Source organism: Pogona vitticeps, chromosome 12 (assembly GCF_051106095.1).
Source record: "Pogona vitticeps strain Pit_001003342236 chromosome 12, PviZW2.1, whole genome shotgun sequence".
Lineage (NCBI taxonomy): Eukaryota > Metazoa > Chordata > Lepidosauria > Squamata > Agamidae > Pogona > Pogona vitticeps.
The window spans coordinates 6,070,546-6,095,782 of record NC_135794.1 but is presented as its reverse complement, the minus strand read 5'-3'; the positions used below and the strand labels follow the sequence as shown (position 1 = coordinate 6,095,782).

General features: G+C 46.2%; 1 protein-coding gene across 2 annotated transcripts in view; it reads left to right on the top strand.

Moving 5' to 3' along the window:
• The first annotated feature begins 2,791 nt into the window (after positions 1 to 2,791).
• The window catches only part of TRIP4 (thyroid hormone receptor interactor 4), a 35,331-nt gene continuing 12,885 nt past the window's right edge, over positions 2,792 to 25,237 (top strand). The window contains exons 1-11 of one of the 2 annotated variants that reach the window (XM_020808068.3): positions 2,792 to 2,990; positions 4,116 to 4,282; positions 5,022 to 5,158; positions 6,603 to 6,824; positions 7,643 to 7,721; positions 9,316 to 9,445; positions 9,727 to 9,942; positions 11,506 to 11,629; positions 12,662 to 12,849; positions 15,060 to 15,184; positions 16,244 to 16,335. In XM_020808068.3, the coding sequence (XP_020663727.3) occupies positions 2,899 to 2,990; positions 4,116 to 4,282; positions 5,022 to 5,158; positions 6,603 to 6,824; positions 7,643 to 7,721; positions 9,316 to 9,445; positions 9,727 to 9,942; positions 11,506 to 11,629; positions 12,662 to 12,849; positions 15,060 to 15,184; positions 16,244 to 16,335 (1,572 nt within the window). In that variant the 5' untranslated portion in view covers positions 2,792 to 2,898. The remainder of the gene's footprint in view (positions 2,991 to 4,115; positions 4,283 to 5,021; positions 5,159 to 6,602; positions 6,825 to 7,642; positions 7,722 to 9,315; positions 9,446 to 9,726; positions 9,943 to 11,505; positions 11,630 to 12,661; positions 12,850 to 15,059; positions 15,185 to 16,243; positions 16,336 to 25,237) is intronic. The other variant, XM_020808067.3, reaches the window with a different exon arrangement.

Genomic DNA, 25,237 nt, shown 5'->3' with positions numbered 1-25,237 from the left:
CGCATGAAGGAAGTGGAGGAGGGTTGAATCCTCCCTACAGTCAATGGAGGCCTTGCTATCTTACCAGTGTACAGATCCTGATTTTAAAAAAAAGCCTTGGAACTGTTAATGTTGATTCCTGCTGAAGGCAACCTACAAAGAGTTATACTGGTATTATGCAATAGTGCCAGTCTGATGTTACAAAGCTTTCTGAACTTGGCCATTAATAGATGCAGAACTGATTTTTACTTCAAACAGAGTTGTCAGTGCAAATAAACTGTAGTCCGTTAGAATGTGGGAATAAGGGTGAAGCTCCAAGAGGGTTGTACGAGAAGGGGGAGGAAACAGATTTACTTTTACACGCTTCTGATTCTTTTGCTTTTTGTTCTCGCTAATATAATTTCCTGAATCCACAAGAAGAGGATTTGTTCCATGGAAGGAATCCTTTCTCTTAGAGATCCTGGTGCGAGTGCAATAAATTCAAAGGCAGCAATGGATTGCCACTAGTTAGGTTAATGCTTGTATTCCTCCTTGTGTGCCAACTCATATGACAGATGTGTGATGAGATCTACAGGCACTGACTACTTAACTAGAGGTCACTTACGACTGCGGCTTATGCCATTGCACTTTTGCCAGCCTATATAAGTCATAAGACTCTGGTCGCTAATTTTAAGTCCATCATTGCTTTTTGCCTTTTTGAACAAAATACACTAGGGATGTAACAATCGTCTTTGTCTTTTTGAACCGCACCAGTTGGGATATAACAATAATCCTTTTTTTAAAAAAATGGGCAAATTCGATATACACTCCCAAATCGTGACTCAACCAAATACTTGTAATCTATCCAAGAGATAAAAGTAGTTGTTTTCCCAAGAGGAGGAAGCAGAATGCTTGAAGATTGTAAAACTGAGGTGGAAACAAGAGCAGTCACCTCCCCCTTCCCCACAACCCACTACCAGGGCTCTGTAGCTTCCAAGGCCAGTCCAGCTGCTTTCAGATAAGTGGTTGCTTTGTAATGCAAACCATTACAAGGCATTGTCTGCCTTCCAGAGAACTGCTAATTTGCTGTTTTTTTCAGCCTCTGGAACAGATGAACCAGAATGAAGGTAGGAACATGTAGGGTTTTGTCTTCTTCTTCCATGTGTGTATACCCCTGATCATTTTGTTTTCTCTCTTCTCTTATAGTCTAATTCTTTGTAGTCCCTTCCATCTATTCTATTATTATTTTTTTTTTACTCTTATCACACTTCTAACTTCCTTTTCCCTGCCTACATCTTTGTCTTGCTCAGCTTTCACCTCCCTCTGACTACAGGTTAATCTATGAATATATTTTAAAGAATCATGTGCCTATTCCCACTCCACCCCCACTCCCATCATGCAAGGCTTAACACGGTATGGGGATCTGAGTGTGATAGGGAAAGTGAGAGCAATGCCATCAAGAGGCAGAATCCCATAGTGGGCTTTTGGCAGGGTAATCCAGGACAAAACAATGGATGACTGATGAAATAGTTAAAATTGTTAATAACAGATGAGAAGTGACAGCAGGTGATGGAAACAGGATCAGAGTCTGAAATGGAACTTTCCACCAATTTCCATGTAGCAGCAAGGAGAACTATTAAAATGATAATTGCAAAGAAATAGAAGAGGAAAACAAAAGCAAACGAAACAAGATGTCATGCATAAAGCTAAAGGAATCAAAAGGAAATTTAAAGCCAAATTAGAGGTGCTTAAAGGTCAACGGGGAAATGGATTATCTGGTCAGGATAGAATAAAGAGAAGATGGAAATAACATCCTGAAGAACTGCACCAAAAAGAAGAAAGAGTGACACATTCCCTCAAAGAAGAGCCTGCTGTTTTAGAAAGCAACGTGAAAGCTGCTCTTACAACACTGAGAAAGTAGGTCATGGAATACCAACAGAATTATTTCAACCTGTCAAAATCCTAGCAAAATGGTGCCAACAAACGTGGACAATAAACAAGGGTACACAATCAAAAATGTTCACTGCATATCCCGAAGACTGCCATACCCAAAGACCATAGCATTGTTTCCCATGGGTGGCAAAAAGGAGTGATGTATGCCTCCAAAAAGGGAGGCATACATCACTAAAATCAGGATGGAGGACACTGAGCTGCATATAATTGCCTACGATTATTTCTATGCGCAAATGGAAAATTACAATTCATTTTTACAGCACAAACCAAATTCCAGCGCAGCTTACTCCAGTGGAAAGGCAGTGATTCTATGATCATTGGGCAACTTTGATCTTCCTCCTGATTTTCATCTTTAAACTGTATTTGGACTGGAGCAGGTTATGTTCACATTTAGGTCTGCCTTCCGAGAGCCCCTGAAATGGACGCCTGTTATCTGTAATAATAATAAAAAAGAGGACATGGGGCCGCCTTATCACAAGACTCCAACAGAAGATGCAGCAGGTTTCCTGCAGGCAAGCACAGCATGTTTACAAAAGAATACATCTCAGCATCTGAGCCTTTTCAGTCCCACTCCCGGCCAACCCTGAATGCCAACCCTGTAAAGCAAAATAGGCTGGGGAAAGCTGCCCCCGAGGTTCCCCCTGGAAATGTAATGGCTGGGTCGGAATTAGAACCCAGATCTCTCTGGCAACCCGTCCCCGAGTATTCCTTCTGGGCTCCCCTGAATCTTTCGATGCTCTTTAAAAGGAGTCTTGTTTTCTTCAGTCTCTTAACTGTAAGAAGGAAAAGGGGGTGGTGGTTCCCTCTTGGCCAAACTTGAGAATGAAAGCACGCCCCGCATGCCGGCTACGCGCGGAACTCTTAACGCGCAGCCCTTGCGGGGCCGGAGCTCTTTGCGTGTTACGCTGAGGCTCGGCCGGCGAGTCTCGGAGGTGCAGCCATATTTTCCTTCCCCCCTCCTTGTCGTGGAGGCGGATTCGGGCCGAAATGGCGATGGCGGCGGACCGGGAGCTGGTGTCGTGGTGCACGGAGCAACTGCGCGGCGGCTTCGGGCTGGATGTCGGCGAGGAGCTCATCCAGTGAGCCGAGGGAATAGGGAGGGTGGGGTGGGGGGGAATTGGGTGTGTGTGGGTGTGTTGTGGGTGTGGGTGTTACCATAGAGGCTGGTTAGATCTGCCCCTGTTTTGTTTGGCTTCTTTTGCCCTAACAGTGTTTTTTTAACTCTAAAGATCTTTGTGCTGTTCAGCTGAATTCCCTTACTTTACTGTACTGTACGTTACTTGGTTCAGATGCTTTAAGAGCTGTACAATGTTGTTGTTACGTGGCATCCAGTTGGAATCGACTGATAAGGTTTACAAGGCAAGGGAGACATTTAAGGAGTAGTATTACTAGTTCCAAAACCCTGGTGAGTTTCCATGGCTGAGCGAGGATTCGAACCCAGGCCTCCAGAGACCTAGTCGGGTACTGTACTGTATCCATTACACTCCACTGGATATCCTAGCAGTACAATGCACAAGAAGAAATTCATCACATGCAAAAAACTATCCAGACTAGGATTGGGTAGCCCTATTAGTCTGTGACAGCAAAAATAGCACTGTTGTCCAAGAGCAGGGAATCTTTGCTTTCCAGATGTCTTGGACTACAATGCCCATAATCCTTTACATGATGTGTGGGACTGATGATTTCTGTAGTGTTAACAAAGGAGTCTCCTTTTGGCAGTCCTTACGGTGCTAAATTTGTTAGATGGGAAATGCTGCCTATGTAACCTTGTAGAGATCACATGCCTTGGGTTTTAGATACATCTTCTGCACATTTAAGTTAAAACAACATTCTCAGTGTTATCAGGGCATTTTTAAAAGAAGAGCCAGAGATATCTGTGCGTAGTGGGTACAGTGTCACCTTGCATTTTTGGATCTTTCTTTCGGATTGACAGAGCTTCCTCTGTTTAGAATTCTGCTGAGGCTTTTATAAGCACTACCGGACTAATCATCACTCGTGCTTAACAAAACAAGAAACATCCTTCCCATGTCAAATTCTTGACATTGGCTTTGTTATGGTTGTTCTTTACATTACAACCATAGCAGTCTCATTACACAAAAGTGCTCTGGACCAATTAAATACCAAGGAGCCATAGAATTTGCTGCTGTTTTATCATCTGAAGAAGGCACATCTACAAGATTCTCCTTCTTTTCTCTTCATTTTAGATATATATTGTCTATTGAGGATCAGGAGGAGTTTAGAGAATATGTCACTGACCTAATCCAAGGCACAGATGGCAAGAAGAAGTGCTTCATAGATGAATTCATAGCCAGGTGGCAAAAGACCTATCAGCCAACTTCTGACCCATTGCTGCTGCATCGGAAAAAAGATGGTAAGTGGGGACCAAAAGAAAAAAAAGAATAATTAAGTAGAAGTCAGGTAAGGTTGAAGCTATGTTGGTTCAGATCAAAGCTTACCCAATCCAGCTTTCCAGTTTGCATAAGAGCAACTAAATGCCTATAGGAAGATTACACTGGCACAAATAGAAACCCATCCATTTAACTGTTCGACTAGCACTCCATTCCAGTATATTCTTTTAGTGAAGAACATTCTGTGGAGGGCTCAATCTGATCAGTTATTTTGGTCCTAACGGCAGGTACTAGCAGTAACTGGAGAGAATGTTTATTTTCAAGGTGCTACTGTTTTTTGGACAAAATCCTGTTGTGTAACTTTTCACCGCTCACTGGGGAAGCCTTTGGGAGTCTCAGGATGTAAAGTGGGGAGGAAGTCTTTAATAGCAATAGGCAAGATCACAGCTGCTAGCAGTGATCCAGCGGTGCGGGCTTTTGTTTGTTTGTTTCTTTACTATCAAAGGCTTCCTCCCCTTGTCCCGAGGCTCCCAAAGGCTTCCCCAGGGCAAAAAGGAGCCTTGGTACCTAAATAGAAGGTGATAGGAAGCTTTTCATTATCTTAAATTAAATGCTTTTAGCACTTGATCCAAGTTACCCTGTGCAAAGTTACACCAACAGGATTTTGCCACTTATGTTTACTTAGCTGTTACAGGGAGTGAGGAAAAGAGACTTGTGATGGAAACTGTTTCTCTCCCCCCCCCCCTTTATATAAACACTTAGATATTTTAGAGGTTTCTCGCCTGGGAGACCAAACCAAGAGGGGAAGACGTAAAGGAAGAAACAAAGTGGAAGCACCTGTTTATGTTGAAGCTGAACAGCCTGCAGAACAGGTGAAAACACCACTGGACTTAGCCAAGGTAAGTGCATTTCTTGGCCGCTTTTGGGACAGATGCACTTTGTGGGTGGTCTGTGTTACAAAGGAGTGGAAGCAGAAACAAAACAAAGGGTTATTGATGGCAAGCTTTTACTCTGACAAGGAGTAAAGTTTTTTATGCTAGTGTAACCACAGTTATTTTGAAGTTCATAAGTTTTAATCTGTTTCCTTATTTACATGAACAAATACCTAGTGTTGGAATGTTCAGTTTTTTCCTGTTCTACAAACACGATAATTCTGGGGGCCCTGCATACAGTGGTGCCTCGCTTAGTGAGCGCACCGTAGAACGACGAATCCGCATAGCGAGGATGTTTTCGCGATCGCTAATGCGATCGCAAAGCGATGGCCTCTATGGCCGAAAATCGCATAGCAAAGGTCGGTAAGCGGTTTGCTTACCGACCTTTGCTTTGCGACCCGCAGATCAGCTGTTCGGCGGCTCAGAAATGGCTGCCGGAAGCCCTGAAATGGCCGCGCACAGCATTTTTGCACCCTCGCTAAGCGAGGGGAGGGGAGCGAAAATGGCTGCCGGCCATAGGGAAGCATCGCTCAACGGTGAGTTTCGGGGCCCATTGGAACGCATTAAACCAAGTTTAATGCGTTTCAATGGGTTTTTTCGTTTCGTTGAGCGATGTTTTCCATAGCGAGGGTTAATCTGGAACGGATTAACCTCGCTATGCGGGGCACCACTGTACTTTGTTGTGATGAGAGAGTGGACAGGTCAGCAGGGGGATAGTTGGGAGAGCCACGTGTGTTAGTTTGAGCTTTTTGAAGAAAAGGCAGGATATGAATGTAACAAATAGCTGTAATAACAACACATCTGTACCAACGCTCTTGCCACTTTCTGATGTGGATTTTAAGGAACTGAGTAGGAAAAACTGAAGCCCAAATCTGAGTTCTGTTTGTTTGTAGCATTTTTTTAAATTGGCTAAAACAAACCATCAAAGTTAACGTGTCTGTTCTGGAGTTTAAAAGGCCAACGTTTAATAACTTGATTTATTTCTGTCCAGCTGTTTTGTTTGGCTTTTGTCTCAATGTCTTCCTGAGTTTTCGTTTTTAATAGACTTTTATCCCAGAAACTAATTCTGTTGATTTTTCTCCTGGATTACAGGCCACACAAAGCTGGATCAGATTATAACCCAGGCTAGCTACACATGAGATGAATTGCAGAGCAGTATATTGTTTATTTTATTTATTATGGTCAGGGACCAGGAAGACAAAAATATATCGCCTATATAAAATCACGTAATACAAAACATGCCACCATCAATGCACTGCTGGCCTCCCTTATGGCATCAAAGTTAAAAAAGAAGTTCCAAGTTAGCCAGCTAGTATATCTGGAAGGCTGCAGTAGATTCTTATTCTAATTTTTTCCCTCTGAAACCTGTTTCTTCTTCCTTCTTCCTGTCCCCCCCCCCTTTATAAAATAGGCCCAGGAGATAAACAGTAGCAGCTCTTCCGCCAAGAAGAAAGCAAAATACGTCAGCCTGTACACAAAAGAGGGCCAGGACAAGCTGGCAGTCATGCTTCCGGGACGCCATCCTTGCGAATGCCTAGCCCAGAAGCACAGGCTTATCAACAACTGCCTGACGTGTGGCCGCATCGTCTGTGAACAGGAGGGCTCCGGACCTTGCTTGTTCTGTGGGACTCTGGTATGGTAGCCTGGCTTTACTTATTCTGTGGGACCCTGTGTCCTTTTTTGCCGATCCATCTTATTTGCAGATAGGTACTTATTATGATCCCAATATCTTGCTGTTAAACTTCAGGAAGAAATACAGTGAGAAGTAGCTTCACTGGGGCAGTTAACTGTGGCTGTCCTTGCCGTGTTCCTCAGGGCACATGATAGGTTTAACAATTGAGTGTTTTTGAGCAGTGTAGGAAATCAAAACGTATGAGCCAGCCAGTTTGTTGGTACATGTAGTGCCTGAGAATGCCTTTTGGCTTTTCCCAGTTGCAGGAGTGGTTAATCAATCTTTGCCTTCAGCTTATTTATTAACAACTCTGACCTCACTAACAGGTGGCTGGCTGAATTCTCTCCCACCCCGAGGACCCGTTGGTTCACTGACTGCACAGCGCATGGTGCGCGTGACTGGCATTATCGCCAGCATGCCCATCGCAGCACTAGCCTGGCCGTTGCAGCCCTGCCTCCCTGCTCCCTGGCCACTCCGTAGCTGAGCAGGGAGACTTGTCATCCCACTCCCTTGCCGGAGTGGCCAGGCGAGCAGGGAGGCGGGGCTGCGGCAGCTGGGCTAGTGCCACAATGGGTGCGCTGACGATGATGCTAGCCAGATGTGCTGTGTGCCCTTTAATAAGTGAACTGGCGGGGAATGGGAGTTAATTGGGCTGGGCACCTGTGCTGGCAGGATTCAACCCACCTTAGATCTGGCTGCATATCAGTCATCCCGCTTGATGTCATGCGTCTGCATTTCTTCCACGGAAAGAGAAATTTAAGAGCTTTTCATCCTTTTAGGTTTGTACAAAAGAAGAGCAGGACATCCTTCAGCGAGATTCCAATAAAAGCCAGAAGCTGCTGAAGAAGCTCCTGGCAGGTGAGTACTTTGGTAGAGGGGGTGTATGTGCAGATTCTGTGTTGCAGAACCAGTTATAGTTCTATTCAGCGTTCCCTGTAATTTTCTGGAGCACTGCATGGGGGCTCTGCCCCTTGAACAGAGGGTTCCGGGTGCAAACAGGCGGCAACCCTCGCTCAGCTGCTTGCACCTGACGCAGTGCTGCGCGCCTGTGCAACTTAGAGGGGACCTTGGCTACCTTCACCTTGGAATATTTTGGAGGAAGTTATGATGGACATGGGTTACAATTCTTCTGGAAAAAGTGGTTCACAATTTTTTTTGCAAGCGCCATGAAATATTCTCACTGCTGTCTTCTTTAAAATACTGGCGAAAACCCAGTAGTAGGTTCCAGTCAGAGGAGGCCTGTTGAACTGGTGGGATTTGCATAGGTCTTGACTCACCCCATCCACACAGATTTCGCGGGCCTCTTCTAGTGGTGACTTCCTCCTGGATTTTACCCACCGTCTCACGCCAGGTGTCCTGCTGGGCTGGCCGTTGCCAGTTGTTCCGACTTCCCTACTTCTCTGTGACAGACTTGTTCAAACCGCAAGGCTGGCTTTGGCTGGCCCGGGGGCTTTTCTTTGTCCCATTAGTTGCTATAATATTTCTGCCGACAGAGAACACACTGATAGGATCCATGCATACGTTGCTTGGACTCTAGTCTTTCAGCAGAAAAATGGATTTGTGTGAAATGGGTCACAGGCCATAGGGGTTGATTAAATCCTCATCCCATGATGGATGGTGCCAGATGTGGCTTTAGAAGTTTCTTGCAGTTTCAGCACTTTTGGCAGTAATTTATGGTAATAATAATAATTTGGGAAAAAAAAAACGGTGTAGGATCAGTACTCTTCCTTGTTACTACTTAGCCTTTACAAAACTTCAAGAAGAAAAGAGTTAAAATTACCAAATCGGGAATAAATAACATTCGGTATTTTTAAAACCTATCACATAATCAATGGCATTCAGCTTCACAAAAATTCATGGTGTTGCTGATGCCGATCACATTGGATCAACCATACTCTCAGTCTTGAATTGATTAACGTTGCCAGAGGATCTCTTCCACAAAATCTCTTTCGAGGGCCAATTATCCCAGCCTGGAAGGGGAAGGTATCTTGCCAATATATATAGATATATAGATATATATTGTGGAGGAGATCCTCTGGGTATGGTACTGAAAGGTAAAAAAAAGCTGTTTGCAAATGAAGGCTTGGATCAGAAGAGAGACAAGATTTTTCAAATTAACATCAGTGGGATGTTGGCCAACACATTTCTGGCAACTTGTGATGTTGCTTCTGTAGGATTCAAGGGGAGTTAAGTTTTCATAACACTACTGGGTATGCACTGTATACAACCACTTGCCATAGGAGTGGCCAGATCAGCCAGTGAATATAACCACTCCTTACTTTAGTTTTCTTTATGGTTTACAATTCCATGCCCAGCTGTGCCTTGGTTATACACATTGGAACCTCTGGATGCTGCTCCAGTGTCCTACGAAGTGGGCTACAGTACATGAAATCTCATTCTGTGATAATCTTCTTGATTCTTTATGACGACCTCTGGCTCTCCAAATGTGCAGGCATTGAGAATTCGGGGAAAGTAGATGCCAGCGGAAAGGATTTGCTTCCCCGTCAGGAGGCTCAACTGAAAGCAGGGCTGGAGATGGCGGTGAAACACAAAGACAAACTGTTGGAGTATGACAAAACTAGGTATGTGACTAATTGAGTTGCTTATTTGCTATTTATTTGTTTCAAATATTTATACTTCCTCTTTCTCCTCCAGAGGACCCAGGGGAGTTACAATATTAAAACGAGCCACTCCCCTCCTGCTCGCCGCTCATCTTTCCCGGCAGTCCGGTCCTTCCAAGGCCATGGACTGGGACTGGTCTGTGGACCGGGGGTTGGGGACCTCTAGTATACGGCAATGCCACCTCTGCTAACCCTGCGTTCCGTGGGGCTCTTTGGTACCCGTCTTCCATTCCATTTGCCAGTGTACGTCGAACTCAAGTGATCGATGACGAGTCGGATTATTTTGCTACGGATTCCAACCAGTGGCTCTCTAAGCAGGAAAGGGAAGCCCTGGAGAAGCGGGAGAAAGAGCTACGGGAGCTGCGCCACGCGTCACGGCTCTCCAGGAAGATCACTATTGACTTTGCTGGACGGCAGATCCTCGAGGAGCAAACCAGTATGGCAGAATATCACAGCAAGTGGGTATTGTCGGCGCAGGGCACCCGGTTCAGGTGGCTGGCGAGGAGGAAAGCACGGCGGGCGTACAGCTGCTCAGTTTTGAGCAGAAGCATTTGCATGATTGGGAGGGTGGAATTTTCTCTCTGCTTCTCCCTCGCCCCCTTTTGGGGAGGGAAATGGGAGTTTCTAAGCTTCCAATAATTCAGTCATAAAAAGTAAGGGGAGGATTTCTATGACATGTCGTATTTTTTTCTGCAACCTGTGTTTTAAGTTTACAGGTGGGTTTGAATAGATCATCTGGTGAGAACGGCCAGGTGACTCATAAAACATGTTTGAACTTGCTTATGGGTTCAAATGTAGGCTGCACAGAAAACGTGATATGTCATAGAAATCCTCCCCCTAATAATAAGTATGGTTTTCCTTGTTCTTTTTTTTCTGTGACATCACAGTCAGCTGCACAAACAGCATGAACAAGAACAAAGTGTCTTTGGGGAAGGTACTGACAGACGGACAGGGATGTTGGCAAGTCTTTGGGTCTGAGTCCCAAATATGAGTCTGGGTCTTTGATACCAAGTTCGAATGAAAGTCTTTAGTATTAAGTCCCAAACTCCAAACCCGAGTCCCTATTAAAAACAAGCTTTATTCTCCAGGAAAAAAGGAGGGGTGGGGGATTCTGAGTTGCAAGTTGAGTCTGAATCACTGGAAAAAACACCCAAGTCAAGTTGCCAGTGCGACTTCAGTCTGAATTGACAGCACATCCTGCGGCTCGAGTCTCCATCCCTGCAGACAGAGCTCCTGTGACTGCTTTCTTAGCCCTTGTCCCCCATGGGGAATGATCCATGCCTCGTAGGAAGCGCAGCTCTGCGGTAGAGGGTTTTTCCAAGAGTCCTCGTCTCATGCATGCAGATTGCAGTATGAAGCAGAAGAAAAATCCAAATAGTGAAACAATAACTGGTCTCTCCCCTCCACACACATACACCAGCATGGTATTCTTAAATAATGCATTTCAGAGATAAAACAGTTGCAGTGGTCTTACTTTCCAATTCTTTCTCTGTGGGTGATCACGGAACAAAGGAAGGCCAATTGCCTTAGAGAAAGAACAGAGGAGTTGACCACGGATGTCCGAGCCAGCGGAACCTACTGGCAACGCCCTGAGAGCTCTTTTATTGGCTTAGTATGATTTACATAGTATGTTGTGAGAGAGACAGATAGGATACCAGTTACCTAATCATAACCAGGATTGGCTGAAATAACCCTTTGATCTTATGCTCTACCTCTAAGCGAAAGGGCAGAAGGAGGGGTTACCCCGCCTGCTGACAGCTGCCGCTTCCTGCCAGGAATGTCTGCACGTCACTGGAACAGAATGCAGCTACAGCCTTTAAGCAGAAGTTTCCCACATTTCCCTTTTTCTTTTCCCCCTTTCAAATATATTTTTAAGACCACTGATGGGAGACCTTTCGTGCATTGACAGTGTATGTAGTACAGTAGCTTAGAGAAGCCTGGAGCAGCGTTTTTGACTGAAGTAGGTACCTGTGGAGAGGGTTGGTAGGAAATGACGTAAAACCAATCTGTTTTCCTTATAGATTGGATGAAACAGTCGAAGCTATCCACAGTGGCGCTTTGGTCAAGCCAAAGCAGAGTCTTGAAGGGAAATGTGAAGAACGTAGAGTCCTGGTGAATCCAAGCCTGCCTGAAGCAGCCCCCGTGGTCAGTACCTTCCCTTCCACGAGGAAAAAGTCTCGATCAGGATTGGGCAATCTGTGACCCTCCGTACACTGAAAGGCAAATTCTTTCAATTATCACCATGGGCTGAGTGTGTGTTGCCCCCTCTGTTTCCTGCCTGCTTGGGAAACGTAAAACGCTATGTTTATTTTGGAGCTGTGTTTTTTTGGCAAAAGGCCCTCAAAGGGGCAGGTAATCATCAAAATTATATTTAAACTGCAACATAATTAACAGCATTGTTAGTTGAAAATTTAAGTAGGCAAGAATGAACAAACCCAAAGCGGCAGAAGGCATTATTTTCTTTGCAACGGTGGTTACAGATGCAAAGGAAAGTTCTCTTGATTTCCACGAACTCTCTAGGGGTCTTGTATGACTCTCGAGTAAGCGTGGGAAACTGGGCATAATTTTCTAAAAATAATCGGGGTCAATGTGCTTCTCCAGTGGGTGTGATGTGATCTCTCTCTCTCTCTCTCTGTCTCTCTCTCTCTCTTTCTCTCTTTGGGGGGAAAGGAAACAATCCAGTCTCCTGGCTGTTTCTACCTCAGCACCTTCCCCACCGTCCTCTCCTGCAAAGGTGCACAGAATTTCTCCATCTCCTCCTCATACGGACACAGGCGATGCGTCATTAGAGACAGATTTTCTGTCACTGTTACCCAAGTCATGAGCTACCTCGGGGTTGTAGCCTTCCATTCTTCCTCTCCCCTTTTGTGTTTGTGTTTGTGTGGGAGTAGTCTAGAAAGGCCTGCTTAAGACTCAGGACATTTGTGACTGGCTTCCCTCCGGCTGCTGGTCTGATGTTATATAACTGGATCAAGTGGCTTCCCTTCTTTGCTTCACGAAGCAAATGTGACATAGAGTAGAGATACCTGGGATCCACCAGTTAAAGAACATTTGAGGCAATGTACAGTGTCACATCTGCTTTGCAAGTTTAGTTTAAGTGGGAAAATGTTAACCTTCTGTGATGTGATGTTTTCTGTTTTGTTTTGTTTTTGTCTTCTCGTTTTCCAAATGTTGAAGTGGGTAGACCAAACTGGTTTGCTCCCACGCAGAAAAACCGGCCCTCCTGCAGAGACTGAAAGCGAGGGCAACTTGGAAAGAAGCCGATTACGGGTTCAGGACCGAGAGATACAGGAGATCTCGGATGACGGCTGGTGCCTTAGCTTGCATCAGCCTTGGGCCTCCTTGCTGGTCAGTGGAGTCAAACGGTAAGCAAATGGCAGGGATCAAGAAGCCCCGGAAGGTGGGTGTAGGTGGAATCTTGGGTGTGTGTTTTGAAGGAATCTTCGTGTTCCTTAGGGCAGATCTGCAGGGTATGAATATTATTTTGTTCCCCTAATCAAGTGCCATGGTTCACTCAGAAGCTGAATTGTACTAGTAGGAACATCATGGCTCAGTGGTTAAACTGCAGTACTATAGCCAAATCTCTGCTCAGGACCGAGGTTCAGTCACAGGTCACTGGCTGGAGGCTGGTCGAGTCAACCTTCTATCCTTCCAAGGTTGGTAAATTCAGTTCCCAGTTTGCTGGAGCAGGCAATGTGTAGCTTGCATAATTAAGTTGTAAACTGCTCAGTGAGCACTTTTAAGTGCTGTAGGACGGTATATAAGCAGCACACTTTGCTTTCTCCTTTCTTGCTTTAATTCTGAAAGTTTGGAAAGGTTGCATTCTTGGACTGTTAAGTGGCAAAATCCTCCAGCCAGGATGACCTGCATCGATGCTCTGTAGCCTGTCAAAAAACAAACAAAAAATCACAGTTTCTTGATGTGGTCCTGAGAATTTCTGGAAACACTGCACGTAAACATCTTCTGGATACATGGTATTCGAGGCCCTGAAGAATCTTCTGCAAAACTACCGCGGGAAGCAGAAAAGGGGGAGCCTCGGCTTTCTAGATGTTTTGGACTTTAATTCTCAGAAGCCCCAGGGCTCCCCAAATCATAACAAGTTGTGCTCTGAAACAACAGTAAGGCCAAAGGTTCCCCATTAGAGATGGGGGTATTCGTATACGAATACAAATACCCTTGCACAGGCGGCCTTAACGAGGGTCCAGCCTCATGGGGCCGGATGGTCCACTCACCAATCGGACGCGGACCGTGTGATTCTGCCAATGGATCCGCGGTGCGCAATCCGCTCGCCCCTCTCTGACCTGGCAGCGAGGCTTGTCCTCCCGCCTCCTGCGAGGAGCGGCAACACTCCCAACCGCGTTAGCCCATGTCTGTCAGCCCTTGACAAGCCTGCGTTCTCAGGATTCAGCTTGAACCTGTTTTCTCCTCATCCAGCTTGAAAGAAATGGAAAAGAGAAAGCAGTGTTTCCTTGTTTCCTGGGATCGGTTTCACTAGCATGGCCACAACAGGTGAAATGGCAGTTCAAGGCAGAGAGACAACCAGGCTCCTTTTCCATGCAGGGTGGGGGCGGCGGAATGTAGAATGTATAGAAATGGCCATTGGGGGGGCAGCTGGCTCTGTGCGGCCGCAGAAGGTTGGGTGACTGTTCGGTCTGCAAGCTTTCATGCGTCAGGACCACTTTGTCGAGCGTGTGCCAGTGTGAAGACCTTAAAAGTCCAAAAGTTCACGGCAAGATGGCTTCGGCCAGGTGCGTCTCTAGAGGTAAGGCCAGGAAAGAGCTGTTGTTTTAAAGTTGCAGCGGAGGCGGCTGCAGAAGCAGATATCACGCCGTCCTGCACTAGATGGTGCTGTTTTCCGTCTCTTTCTCTGGCCAGAGAGGAGACGCTTCCAGGCAACATGGCTGTGTCGCTTCACCTTGGACAGCAGCGTTTGGGGGAATGTTAATCTGCTTTGAAAGCCTTCTGGGCTGCTGGGTCCAGGGCTCTGCTCATGCATGTGCCCTTTATTTGCCTGGGCATCCCAGGAGCCCTGATACAGATCACCCTGTGTTTTAGCATCAGCCGGGAGATAGCTCTCCGCAGTTAAGAGGCATCGGTGGAGAAAGGCTGGAGAAGGGATCGTAGCCCAGAGTGATCTTTTTTCCACCTTTTTTGGGGGGGGAGGTTGATCGGCCGGGAGGGGCCTAGAGCTGGAGCATCCCCAAGCTGGGCGCGCAGCCCACAGGGAATGGCCAGGAGCTGCAGATGGGGCATAGATGGCTTCATCCCTGGCTTTAAAAACATCGTGTCTGGTGGTTAACAGGAAGATTCAGTCTTCAGGTCCCATCTCTGTTGCAAAAAAAACACAAAAACACACACACACCTGTTTTGGGGTGGAAGGTGCTTTCTTCTCCCAAGGGCGTGAAGCCGAGGTGCAGAAATGGCCATTGAAGGGATTCCTGGCAAGTCTTGTCCTTTTTAAAAGGAGAAAGGCAGGATACAAAAAAAAATATTTCCAATAAATAAGTAAATAAAGAACACCTCCTGGGTGCTGGATCAGTGTTTGGCCCTCATGGGTCCCCTGCTTTCTTTCCAGGGTCGAAGGCAGGACGTGGTACACATCGCATAGAGGCCGACTGTGGATCACCGCCACAGCCAAAAGGCCGTCCCCTCAGGAAATCACTGAGCTGGAGGCCTCCTACCGAATTCTGCTCCAGAAAGGTGCGTCTTAAGGTTTTGCGGTGACACTCCACGGTGCTGTTGTGGGAGCCGCTGGCAATGCTCCCTTTCCTGCAGTGGTTTGATTCCAGGTTCTTGCAACAGGTTTTTTTTTAAACTATGACTCCCATCATCCATCCCCCCCAACCTAGATGACCGCTGACCATCTTGGCTTGGGGATTCTGGGAATCCTTGTCCAAAAAAAAAAGTGTTTAATTTCCCTGTCATGCAAGATGCCCTGGGTCGTAAGGCTAGAAGAAAGCTGTACGGAGCAATGTAACTAGGAATAAGTGCTTAGGCACCTAGGCATGAGGAGCGTGACAGTTATGTGTGCCCTTGCTTGCATTCAGATGTAAAGGTCATCCGTCAGATTAAGTTCCAGCCTGTGGCACTGTCTGAGAAACAGCAGCTCCCACCTCTGCTGTCATCTAAGGCACTCTTGTTAAGGTGGGAAGGTCAGAGATACGGTGTGCCGGATCAACATTTCAGATGTTCATTTGGGGGTGGTCATGAAATACCTCAAGCCCACTAAGTAATGAGGATTTCTTCCAGTATAGATTGTGCTCTTTAGAGTCTTCGTTGTGCACCGTGCTAGATGCTTGGAGTTTGACAAGCAGTATAGGCTCACTAAGCTTTCAGAAGCGCCAAGATTTAAAAGGAGCATGTATAGGAAATAGAATCACCAAGAGAGAGTGCCAAAATGTAGCTTTTCGTAGGGAGAAGACTAGAATTCAGAATGTGCTCATCAAACCTGCAAGAAGCCTTAAAAAAATGTGCAGGGTTTTTTTTTTCTCCTGTCCCCACCCTCCACTTCTGCTTTGATCAAGAGGATCTGTTAGGTCTGCTTTCTGGAGGGCTGTGGGAGTGAGGCATCTGTCCAGCACAGAACTGTAACCAGACAAGGCTTTCCTAGGGAAGCCTAGACGTTCTCCCAATCATGGCATTAACGGGAGAAAGCACTCTTGTGGCTCTCGAAGGCTCGTCTAGAGCCCGTGAGGCATGGCGAGGCCTTGAATCTCATGTGTGAGCTTGCCTAACTGTTTTCTCTCCTGCTTGTCACAGATGTGGAATTCCCCCCAAATTATCCCTCTGGCTGCCTCCTGGGGTGTGTGGACCTGATTGACTGCTTGTCACAAGAGCAATTTCAGGAACAGGTGAGTTGAGCCGTTTTTCGGTGTCTAGTTTTCCTTGTTGGCTGACCTTCGGGGCTTATGAGCTCTGAAATTGGAAGACAAACATCAGCCTCAAGCCCAGATCCTGTTGTCCCACAGGTTTCGGGCATCCTTCCTACCTTCTCCCCCCCCCCCGGAAGGCTCTTTCTCCTTTCACTGATAGTTGTGATTACATGGAGGAGGCCTTATCCATGGCCCATTGTTTCCGGGGTGAGCAGTCTGGTGTTCTCCCAAGGTCTGCCTGGGACAATACCTCATATACAGTGGTGCCTCGCTTAATGATTACCTCGTTAGATGAGGAAATCGCTGTACGATTAGTTTTTTACGATTGCTTTTGCGATCGCAAAACAATGGTTTAAATGGTTTTTTTTTTCATTTCATGATGATCGGTTCCCTGCTTCGGGAACCGATTACGACAATCAGCAAACAGCTGATTGTCGGGTTTCAAAATGGCTGCCGGCTGAAGAAAATGGCTCCCCACTGTTTTTAGGAAGGCTTTTTTGCTGTACAGGCACCAAAAAATGGCCGCCCTATGGAAGATCTTCGCTGGACGAGCAGGTATGTAGCTCATTGGAACGCATTAAACGGTTTTCAATGCGTTTCAATGGGCTTTTTTATTTCGCTTAACGAGGATTTCGCTGGAACAGATTATCCTTGTTAAGCGAGGAACCACTGTAATCCTTAGTAGAGATGGGGACATTCGTACTTATTAATGCCATCTGCACAGGTGGCGTTAATGAGGGTCCTGCCCCATGGGGCCGCACGGTCCACTCACCGATCCGCTGTGGACGGTGCAATTCTACCAGTGGCTCCGCAGCACGTGATTCGCGCGCCACTCTTCGACCTGGCAGTGAGGCTTGTCTTCCCACCTTCTGCCAGGAGTGGTGAGCGGATCGCGCACTGCAGAGCCACTGGTGGAATCATGCTGTCCGCGGCGGATCAGTGACGCCACCTGTGCAGGATATTCGTGTTTGTATATGAATGCCCCCACCTCGAATCCCTACCCATTGGCCAGGCTGGCTGGCGCTTACAGGGGAACGAAGCTCCTGCGTGCAAGGCATATCCCATGTGGCCTCCTCACAGCAGGGCGCTGTAATTTGGGTGGGATCCGGCAGGCACTGTCTGTCGGCCTTTTTAGGAACAGGAGCCAAATTAGCACAAAGTTAGTTGATTGGGTCACATTAAAAATGAATAATCTGTATAATCCACGTAGATTTATTGGATAAGATATTTTTCAGCTAGAACTTTGCTTGAGCTCATGCTAGAGATTTTTACTCTGTCAGAGACTAGAAAAAAGGTGACCTTAGAGCATTGCAGGGAGCTTAACTATAGCTCTGAAATCATTCCTGCAGATCTGCTTCAGCAGTGTCTCATATTTGTTTAACCAAATCAGTCTTGAGTCCAGGAAATCCCTTTCCGAACAAGGCTCTCAGAAACCAGTTGGTTAGCTGTTGATTTTCAGAGGCACCTGCCCCTGAGGGAAGGGCACCAGGAAGGTTTGTGGCAGGCCAGCAGCAGGGACGGAGGTCTTCCTGTGACAACAGAAAGCTACTGTTGGAATTTGTTTGCCCGTGTTTGATCATGTCTTTGTCTCTTGATGAGAAATACAGTGGTGCCCCGCATAGCGAGGTTAATCTGTTCCGGATTAACCTTCGCTATGTGAAAACTTCGCTAAACGGAACGGGGAAGCCAAATGGGCACAAAACTCACAGTTTAGCGAAGCTTCCAGGGTCCGGCAGCCATTTTCGCGCCCTCGGTAAGCGAGGGGAGGGCACAAAAACGCTGCACGCGGCTATTTTGGGCGTCCGGCGGCCATTTTGAAATCGCCGAACAGCTGATCTGTGGGCGTCGCAAAGCGAAGATCGGTAAGCGAAATGCTTACCGATCTTCACTATGCGAGTTTTGCCCATTGGGGCCGACGCTATGCCTCCGCATTAGCGATCCCAAAACGGGATCGCTATGCGGATTCGTCGTTATACAGTGCGCTCGTTAAGCGAGGCACCACTGTATTCTCTTTGGGATCTCAGAAAATGGTCCTGGTATTTCATTCATTCAGTTTTCTCTTGAGGAGGCTCAGGGAGTAACAACTTGTGTTTTGGGAAGACCTGTCTTTCGGGCGTACATTTCAAAACATATGTTTCAGGGGGGAGTTCAGGGCCTGACTGCTCGTTTTGAGACTTCTGAATTTGTGTTAAATGTACTTTTCATTCTGAAGTTGCTTCTGACGTGAGAGATGCATCTTGCATAGCATCCTTTGTGTTGCTCAAATTTGCAGATTTACTGCACATGTTTTAAGAGGTTTATTTAAGGGGCGAGAGCTTCAAGTCTATCTATCTATCTATCTATCAATCAATCAATCAATCAATCAATCAATCAATCAATCATTTATTTATTTATATCCCGCCTATCTGGACCATTGGATCACTCTAGGCGGCTTCCAATATAAAAATCAGACAATAAAAACACAAACAAGTACATAATAATACAACAACAACTACAATAAGATAAAGAAGAATAAGAAAAAGAAGAAAAAGAAAATCAAGAATTGGCTGGAGGGAAGTTGCTGTGATGAAGGACAGAGATCACCTTCTGTCAATCTAGTGCCTGCCATATGTGTTGGATTTGGCAGCCCTGGTGTCTTTCTAGTGTTCTGAACTATAACCTACATAAGACCTAGTCAGCATGGCCAATGCTGGGCATGATGGGAGGTGTAATCCAGTACATGATTGTGGGGGGGGGGAACCAGATAAGGGAATGGTAACTTTTTAGCAGGGATGAGGAGTGATTTTCTCTCCAGATGTTGTTGGGCTGTAGCTCCTATCAGCTGTTGTGGCTAGGGTGATGGGAGTTTTACTCCAGTATCCCTTGCCTGCTCTGTTATCTTAAACTGTAATGCAACTTGCACTTCATTGGATTCCCCACTGGCAAACAACTAGGCAAGGCTTCTGTAATGGTTTGGGGGATGGGGATGTTACACTAGTAATAATTCTGCATTTAGACATTTTAAAGCTTTCTCTGTTCTTCTGCATTGTTTCCCTGAGATGTAGTCACATGGTGCCGAATCCAGTCTGCTGAGCAGTACCGTGTAATATATTTTCATCATTAGGAAGCTGTGGGAGCTGCAGTACAGGAGGAGGAAGTCTTTAGTTACCAAAAACCACTGCTGCTAGGATGTTTATAAACACGTTAAGTTACATAACAGGGTTTCAGCCATTTTTTTCATAGCAGCGCGCATCTGAAGCTGCTCACAGACGCCAATTTGTGTGATCAAAAGGGAGAAGCGCTTTGCAAGAGTAAGCTCAGATAAAAACAATGCAGTGCACATAGGATCTATGTTGCTGTACTGCTATGAGTATGAAGCAGGGAGAGAGTCATGTATGCTGCTTTGACCTTACTGGAGGGAAAGTTGGATGTATAGATGTATAACTGGTGTTGATGAAGATGGGATAAATTCATTATTGCAGTAGAATAAGTAAAATACTTGGAACAGCCCAAATTAACACACCAAAAAGAACAGTGACTTCCATTGCGAGCTCATTGCATGCCACAGCTCTGTAGCTTCCATCACCTCTTGTATGGGAGCTGCCCAGAGGCTCAGTTTGAAAACTGCCTGAAATGATTGTCTGAACAGCTCTTCTCATAACTTTCACAGGATCAAAGAAGAGCTTGATAAATTTGTTGCCATACTCTGCAGTAGTTTTTCCATGATTATGAGAACACTCCTTATGTACAGCGGTGCCTCGCTTAACGATGTTAATTTGTTCCAGCGAAATCGCTGTAGAGCGAAAACATCGTAAAGCAAAAATAAAAAACCCATTGAAATGCATTAAAACCCGGTTAATGCGTTCTAATGGGCTAAAAACTCATTGTCCAGCGAAGATCCTCCATACGGCGGCCATTTTCGGTGCCTGTCTAGCGAGGAATCAGTCCTAGAAAACAGCAGGGGGCCATTTTCTTCAGCCAGTGGCCATTTTGGAACCCGACGATCAGCGAAAAATCGGTTCCCGAAGCAGGGGACTGATCATCGCACAGCGAATTTTGCCCATAGCAAAAAAGGCATTGTTAAGCGGATTTGTCATTATACGGGGCAATCGTAAAGCGAGGCACGACTGTATTTCCTTGATATGTTGCCATGCTCCCCATAAGGCAGTAGTTTCCAAACCTTGAGTCCTCAGGTGTTCTTGGACTGCAGCTCCCAGAAATCCTGACCAGCATGGCTAAGTGGTGAAAAGGCTTCTGGGAGTTTTATTCCAAGACCATCTGGGGACCCAAGGTTGGGAGCCATAACTATAAAAGAACCGAGATGGCTCCCATCCATTAAAACAGCATACTAAACCCTGATAAAAACACAGTGAACTAAAATATTTAAAACATAATTAAATGGATAATAGTGAAAGCTGCCATTTAAACGCACTTGAAAATATATACCCTCTAGAAACATGGGAAACAAAGGTGTGTACAGCATTCCCTAACGACACTTCCACTGGCCAGTCAAAAGCTTATCTAGAAAGCGAGACCTTAACCTCACTTTTGTCCAGTAAATTCTTTGATAGTTTTGCCCATTGTACCTCAAAAACAGAAGGAGTCCATATGTGTTTCAGGAGATCCGGTGTAAAAAGGACAAAAAAGCAGATCCCACAGCTATAAATACTCAACTATCCCACAGAACTGCACCAGAGCGCAGACAGAGTTCCGACTCCTGTCCTCTGAAGATGCCGGCCACAGAGACTGGCGAAACGTTAGGAAGGAAAACCTCCAGAACACGGCCAAAGAGCCCGAAAAACCCACAACAACCATCAGTCAAATTCCTATTGTAGATTTCTGCCGGTGGAAGTGTAAATGTGTCTACATTGTGGCAATGAATTGTAGCTCCTCTCATTTTTTCCCCTTGAAATTGCCTTTTACGAACAAGTCCAATTGCTTTTGTACTAGCTTTTATTATGGTTTTTAGGGTTTTATCAGTGGACAAACTGTTCTCTTTTTCTTTCCTTCTTTTTTTTCTTTTAAAAGGGATTGTTGCTGTTTCCATTGTTGGGTGTTTTCGGTCTCCCTTAGGAAGTTTTTGTTTCAGGATGGGTGGAAATAAATAGCTCTTTGACCGCTCCAGTGAAGTCTTGGGTGACGTAGAACTGCTTAAATTAGGGTTCTGGAGGCCAGCTTGATGTTTGAAAGGTGTGGGGAGCAGTTAAATTTGGTTAAGAGGTGAACTGTCACTCCTGGAAGACAGTCCAGTAGGGAGATGTGAAACGGACCTGGGCATCATGTGCCCTGGGATGGGGGGCATGATGCTCATCCCTAGTTTAACTAGATCCTGACCAGGAAGCGTTTGTCAGTTCTCATGCCGAGAAAGAGGAGTGTGTTGTGAGCTTTAGGGTGTCCCCAGTCCGTCCGCCTTGGCTCCTGTTTTCTGCAATCGCTAGGCGGGTGGCTGATTTCCTACCCGGGGTGGTCTTGCTCAGAAAGAGCAAAAGGGAGGCTTTACATGAGTGTGAGATGAAAAGGAAATGAAGTCGCTGAGCTGAGACGTTGGCGTTTTCCCCCTTCAAAGCCGCTCAGCCACTTTGCCAGCGTGTTCCCCTTATCGGCAAGCAGCAGATAGAGAGCGCTCAGCAGCCGTCGGGAAACACACTGCCTTGTCCTCAGTAGCGCAGCAAGACTGTGATTGGTAACCTCAGCGGTTGAGACCGTTGGCGGGTCTCCCCCCCCCCCCGGCCAGCGTTAGCAGAGCCATTTTGATGACCAAATCCATAACACTGAGCATCCGTGATTACACACACTTCCTCTCTGACCTGGTTCAGCTGGGCCTGATGGGCCTTCCACCGGCTGGATCGGGGTTTTTTTTTTAAAATAAATCCAAACTCTCTCTGACCTGAATGCACTGAAGCAGCTGTACCCTTGTCCTGTTTTTGTTGTGTGGCTTTGATTTACACATATTTCCCACTTAGAGGTTATGCCTGGTTTTCCTCCCCTTCTACCAAATCTTCACAACAGCTGGGGCGGAGCTGAGACGTTGTTTTGATTGCGTACCGTACCCCATCTATTTCATGGCATATATTTCATCTCAAGACCAGCATGCTTGGGATCTCCCCTACATTTCCATCTTCACAACAGCTCTGCGAAGCAAGGGAATTGGTGCAGGGTCAGCTTCGTGGCTTGCCCTGATTCCAGTCTGATCCTTTGGCTGCTGCATTGGCTGCCCCAGCATTTAACTCATCCCACCGGTCTTGCTGATCTTTGGTAATCATGCGTCACGTCTGAGTTGGAACTGTAAGTGGCGATCTCTGTCGGGAACCTACCAGAGTTTTTAGGTCATCTCCCCAGGGCCTGCAATGTGAATGATAGTTAGAGCTGGATATTATTTTGGCACGGGCCCACCTCAGATATTCCAAAATCCTGTGAAGTGGGAAGTATGCCAAGCCTTATGCCCAGGCAGCCAGGGTTGTGTAATCAGTTGCACACGTCACATTGCAGTTGTGAAGTTCATGTCGCAGTTACACAGTTGGTTGCTCAGTTCACAACTGTTGTTTATGTCGGGACCATAGCATGGCACACTCTGAAGCGCTTCTTGGATATTGCTTCTGCCCTGCTGAAATATTTTCTTCCGCTTTCAAAGCATCATGTTACGCATGCGTAACTACACAACAGAAGTTGAGCCATAATCTTTGAAACTATCGTCCGGACGGTGGTAAAATGTGGATCAGAACCACATGGTCCTTTTTCTGCTCACATCTTGACTTTTCCCTTTACTTTCTTGGTTTGAGCAAACTGTTGTCCCACCACGCTGCAGATCACAGTTACTTCATTTTGGTTTAGGCGCAAACAGTTTGTGCCGACAATTCTAGTTTTTCCATTTCAGACGGTAAGGCAGCCTTTCATTGCTGCAACCTAGGAAGTGGAGGAGGAAATTGAAGTACAGAAGTTGGAGAGAGTTGCAAAGCTTGATATAAATTAATTTGTTGTGGCTACAACTTCCAGTGACCATGCTGGCTGACAGATTCTCTGATTTATTATCCCCCCCCCAAAAAAAAGTAATTTGGAAGGTGTGAGTAAGATGGTGCATGGTTGGCGTGATTTGGATGGTTGAACCATATCTCAAGGATTTGTTGAAGTTCTTCTCAACACCTTGCTTGTCGACTGCTTCTTTGGCCCAACGGGATTCTTGCTTAGAAATAAGAAGCGCGTATGATTTGTTTGCATGTGGTCCCCCTCTCCCCCCATTCCTTCAGAGATCTCATGCAAAAGCATTTGACGGTTGAGGTGCTTTCACAATCTAATTCATCGCTGAAATGAACTGTGCAAAGTAGGTCAGGCATTGAGCAGGTGGGTGGCTTAAAGGGAGGAAAATTAGTAGCTTGATTGTAGATTTGAGTTGGGGATTTCCCAATTCCCAGTTGCCATGTTTCAGGGTCATCACAAAACCATCCGTAGGTGGGTAGAGGAAGTTCTGATTTGTACTGAGGGGGATTCCGGCCTCTCCAATCAGGACACCTCCCAGAGGTTTTGGACTTCAGCTCCTACTAGCCCTAACAAGAATGGTTCTCCCATTTCAGTTTCCAGATTGGATTCAACAACTCAGTACAGTGGTGCCTCGCATAGCGAGCGCTTCGCTATGCGATGAAACCCCACAACGAGGGGTCCCGGGCCATCGCTGGAGCGTTCGCTCAGCGATGGCCCCTATGGGCTTTTTTCGCTATGCGATGGTCACGCGGACGCGATCAAAGCATAGCGAACAGCTGATTGGCGGTTCCAAAATGGCTGCCACTAAAACAAAATGGCGACTGCTGTTTTGCCTCGCTAATGAGGCATACAAAATGGCCGCTGCAATGGAGGAAACTCGCAGAACTGTGAATTTTAAGCCCATAGGAACGTATTAAATCAGTTTTAATACGTTCCTATGGGCTTTTTTATTTCACTTAGCGATGGATTCGCTGAGCGAGGGTTAATCCGGAACGGATTAACCTCGCTAAGCGAGGCACCACTGTATTTGGCACCTTAATGTTTGTTTCCTCCATGGTGACATGTTGAAAACTCGAGTGCTGAATTGAACCATCAGAATATTTTAATATCACTCGAGGATCAACTAGCCCTCGTACCATGAAGTGAGAAGCATATGAATCCTTTACAAGAGGGAGACTTATTGCTCATGCTTCCCACCAGAAGAAGTGTTGAGTTGACATTTCTCTTAATATTCCATTGGCTTAGAAAAATGCGACTATATGAACCTATGACATCACCTTAAACTGGAGATCTGTCTCCGTGACACCCATGCATGCGGGTGGGCAGGCCGTGCGTGTGGATGGGTGTGCAGGGGGGGAGTGCGTGCAGGGGGGCGGGAGATCTGTTTCCGTGGCCTGCTACCGGTGGTTGGGGATCCCTGTGCTACAGGACTTCTGATTTCTCTTTTGCTGCTGCTGGCCAACACGGCTACTGGCTAGATTACAGTACCTTGTGCGAAACAAGCAGGTGTACACATTTGGCTAATTTACAGAAAACAATCAGGAATTATGGCATCCCTTTTATAGATCGCACAGTTTATTGCAGCCTGCGTTTATGTAACAGTAGAGCAGAGCTAATGTATGTACACAAAACACAGATATAGAGAAAATGCTGAATGGTGAGGCCCAAAGTAGTGATACACATCGGGACATTGAACTCAGTCTTCAAATGCATTCAAGATGAGCGTAGTGATGGGTGATGACAGTCTTCTTAGCTTTGCTGGTGCACTTTGGCCATTTCACATTCTTGATTTACAAGGACCTCCTCCTAAATGGTAATCATCTTGCTCCACTTACTTAAATATGGGGAAAGCAAGCCTGCTTGTATTTGTAGAGAGGGGTCCTCTGGTTCTCTTCAGTGGGCCCCCTACACTCCTGCTTGGAAAGGC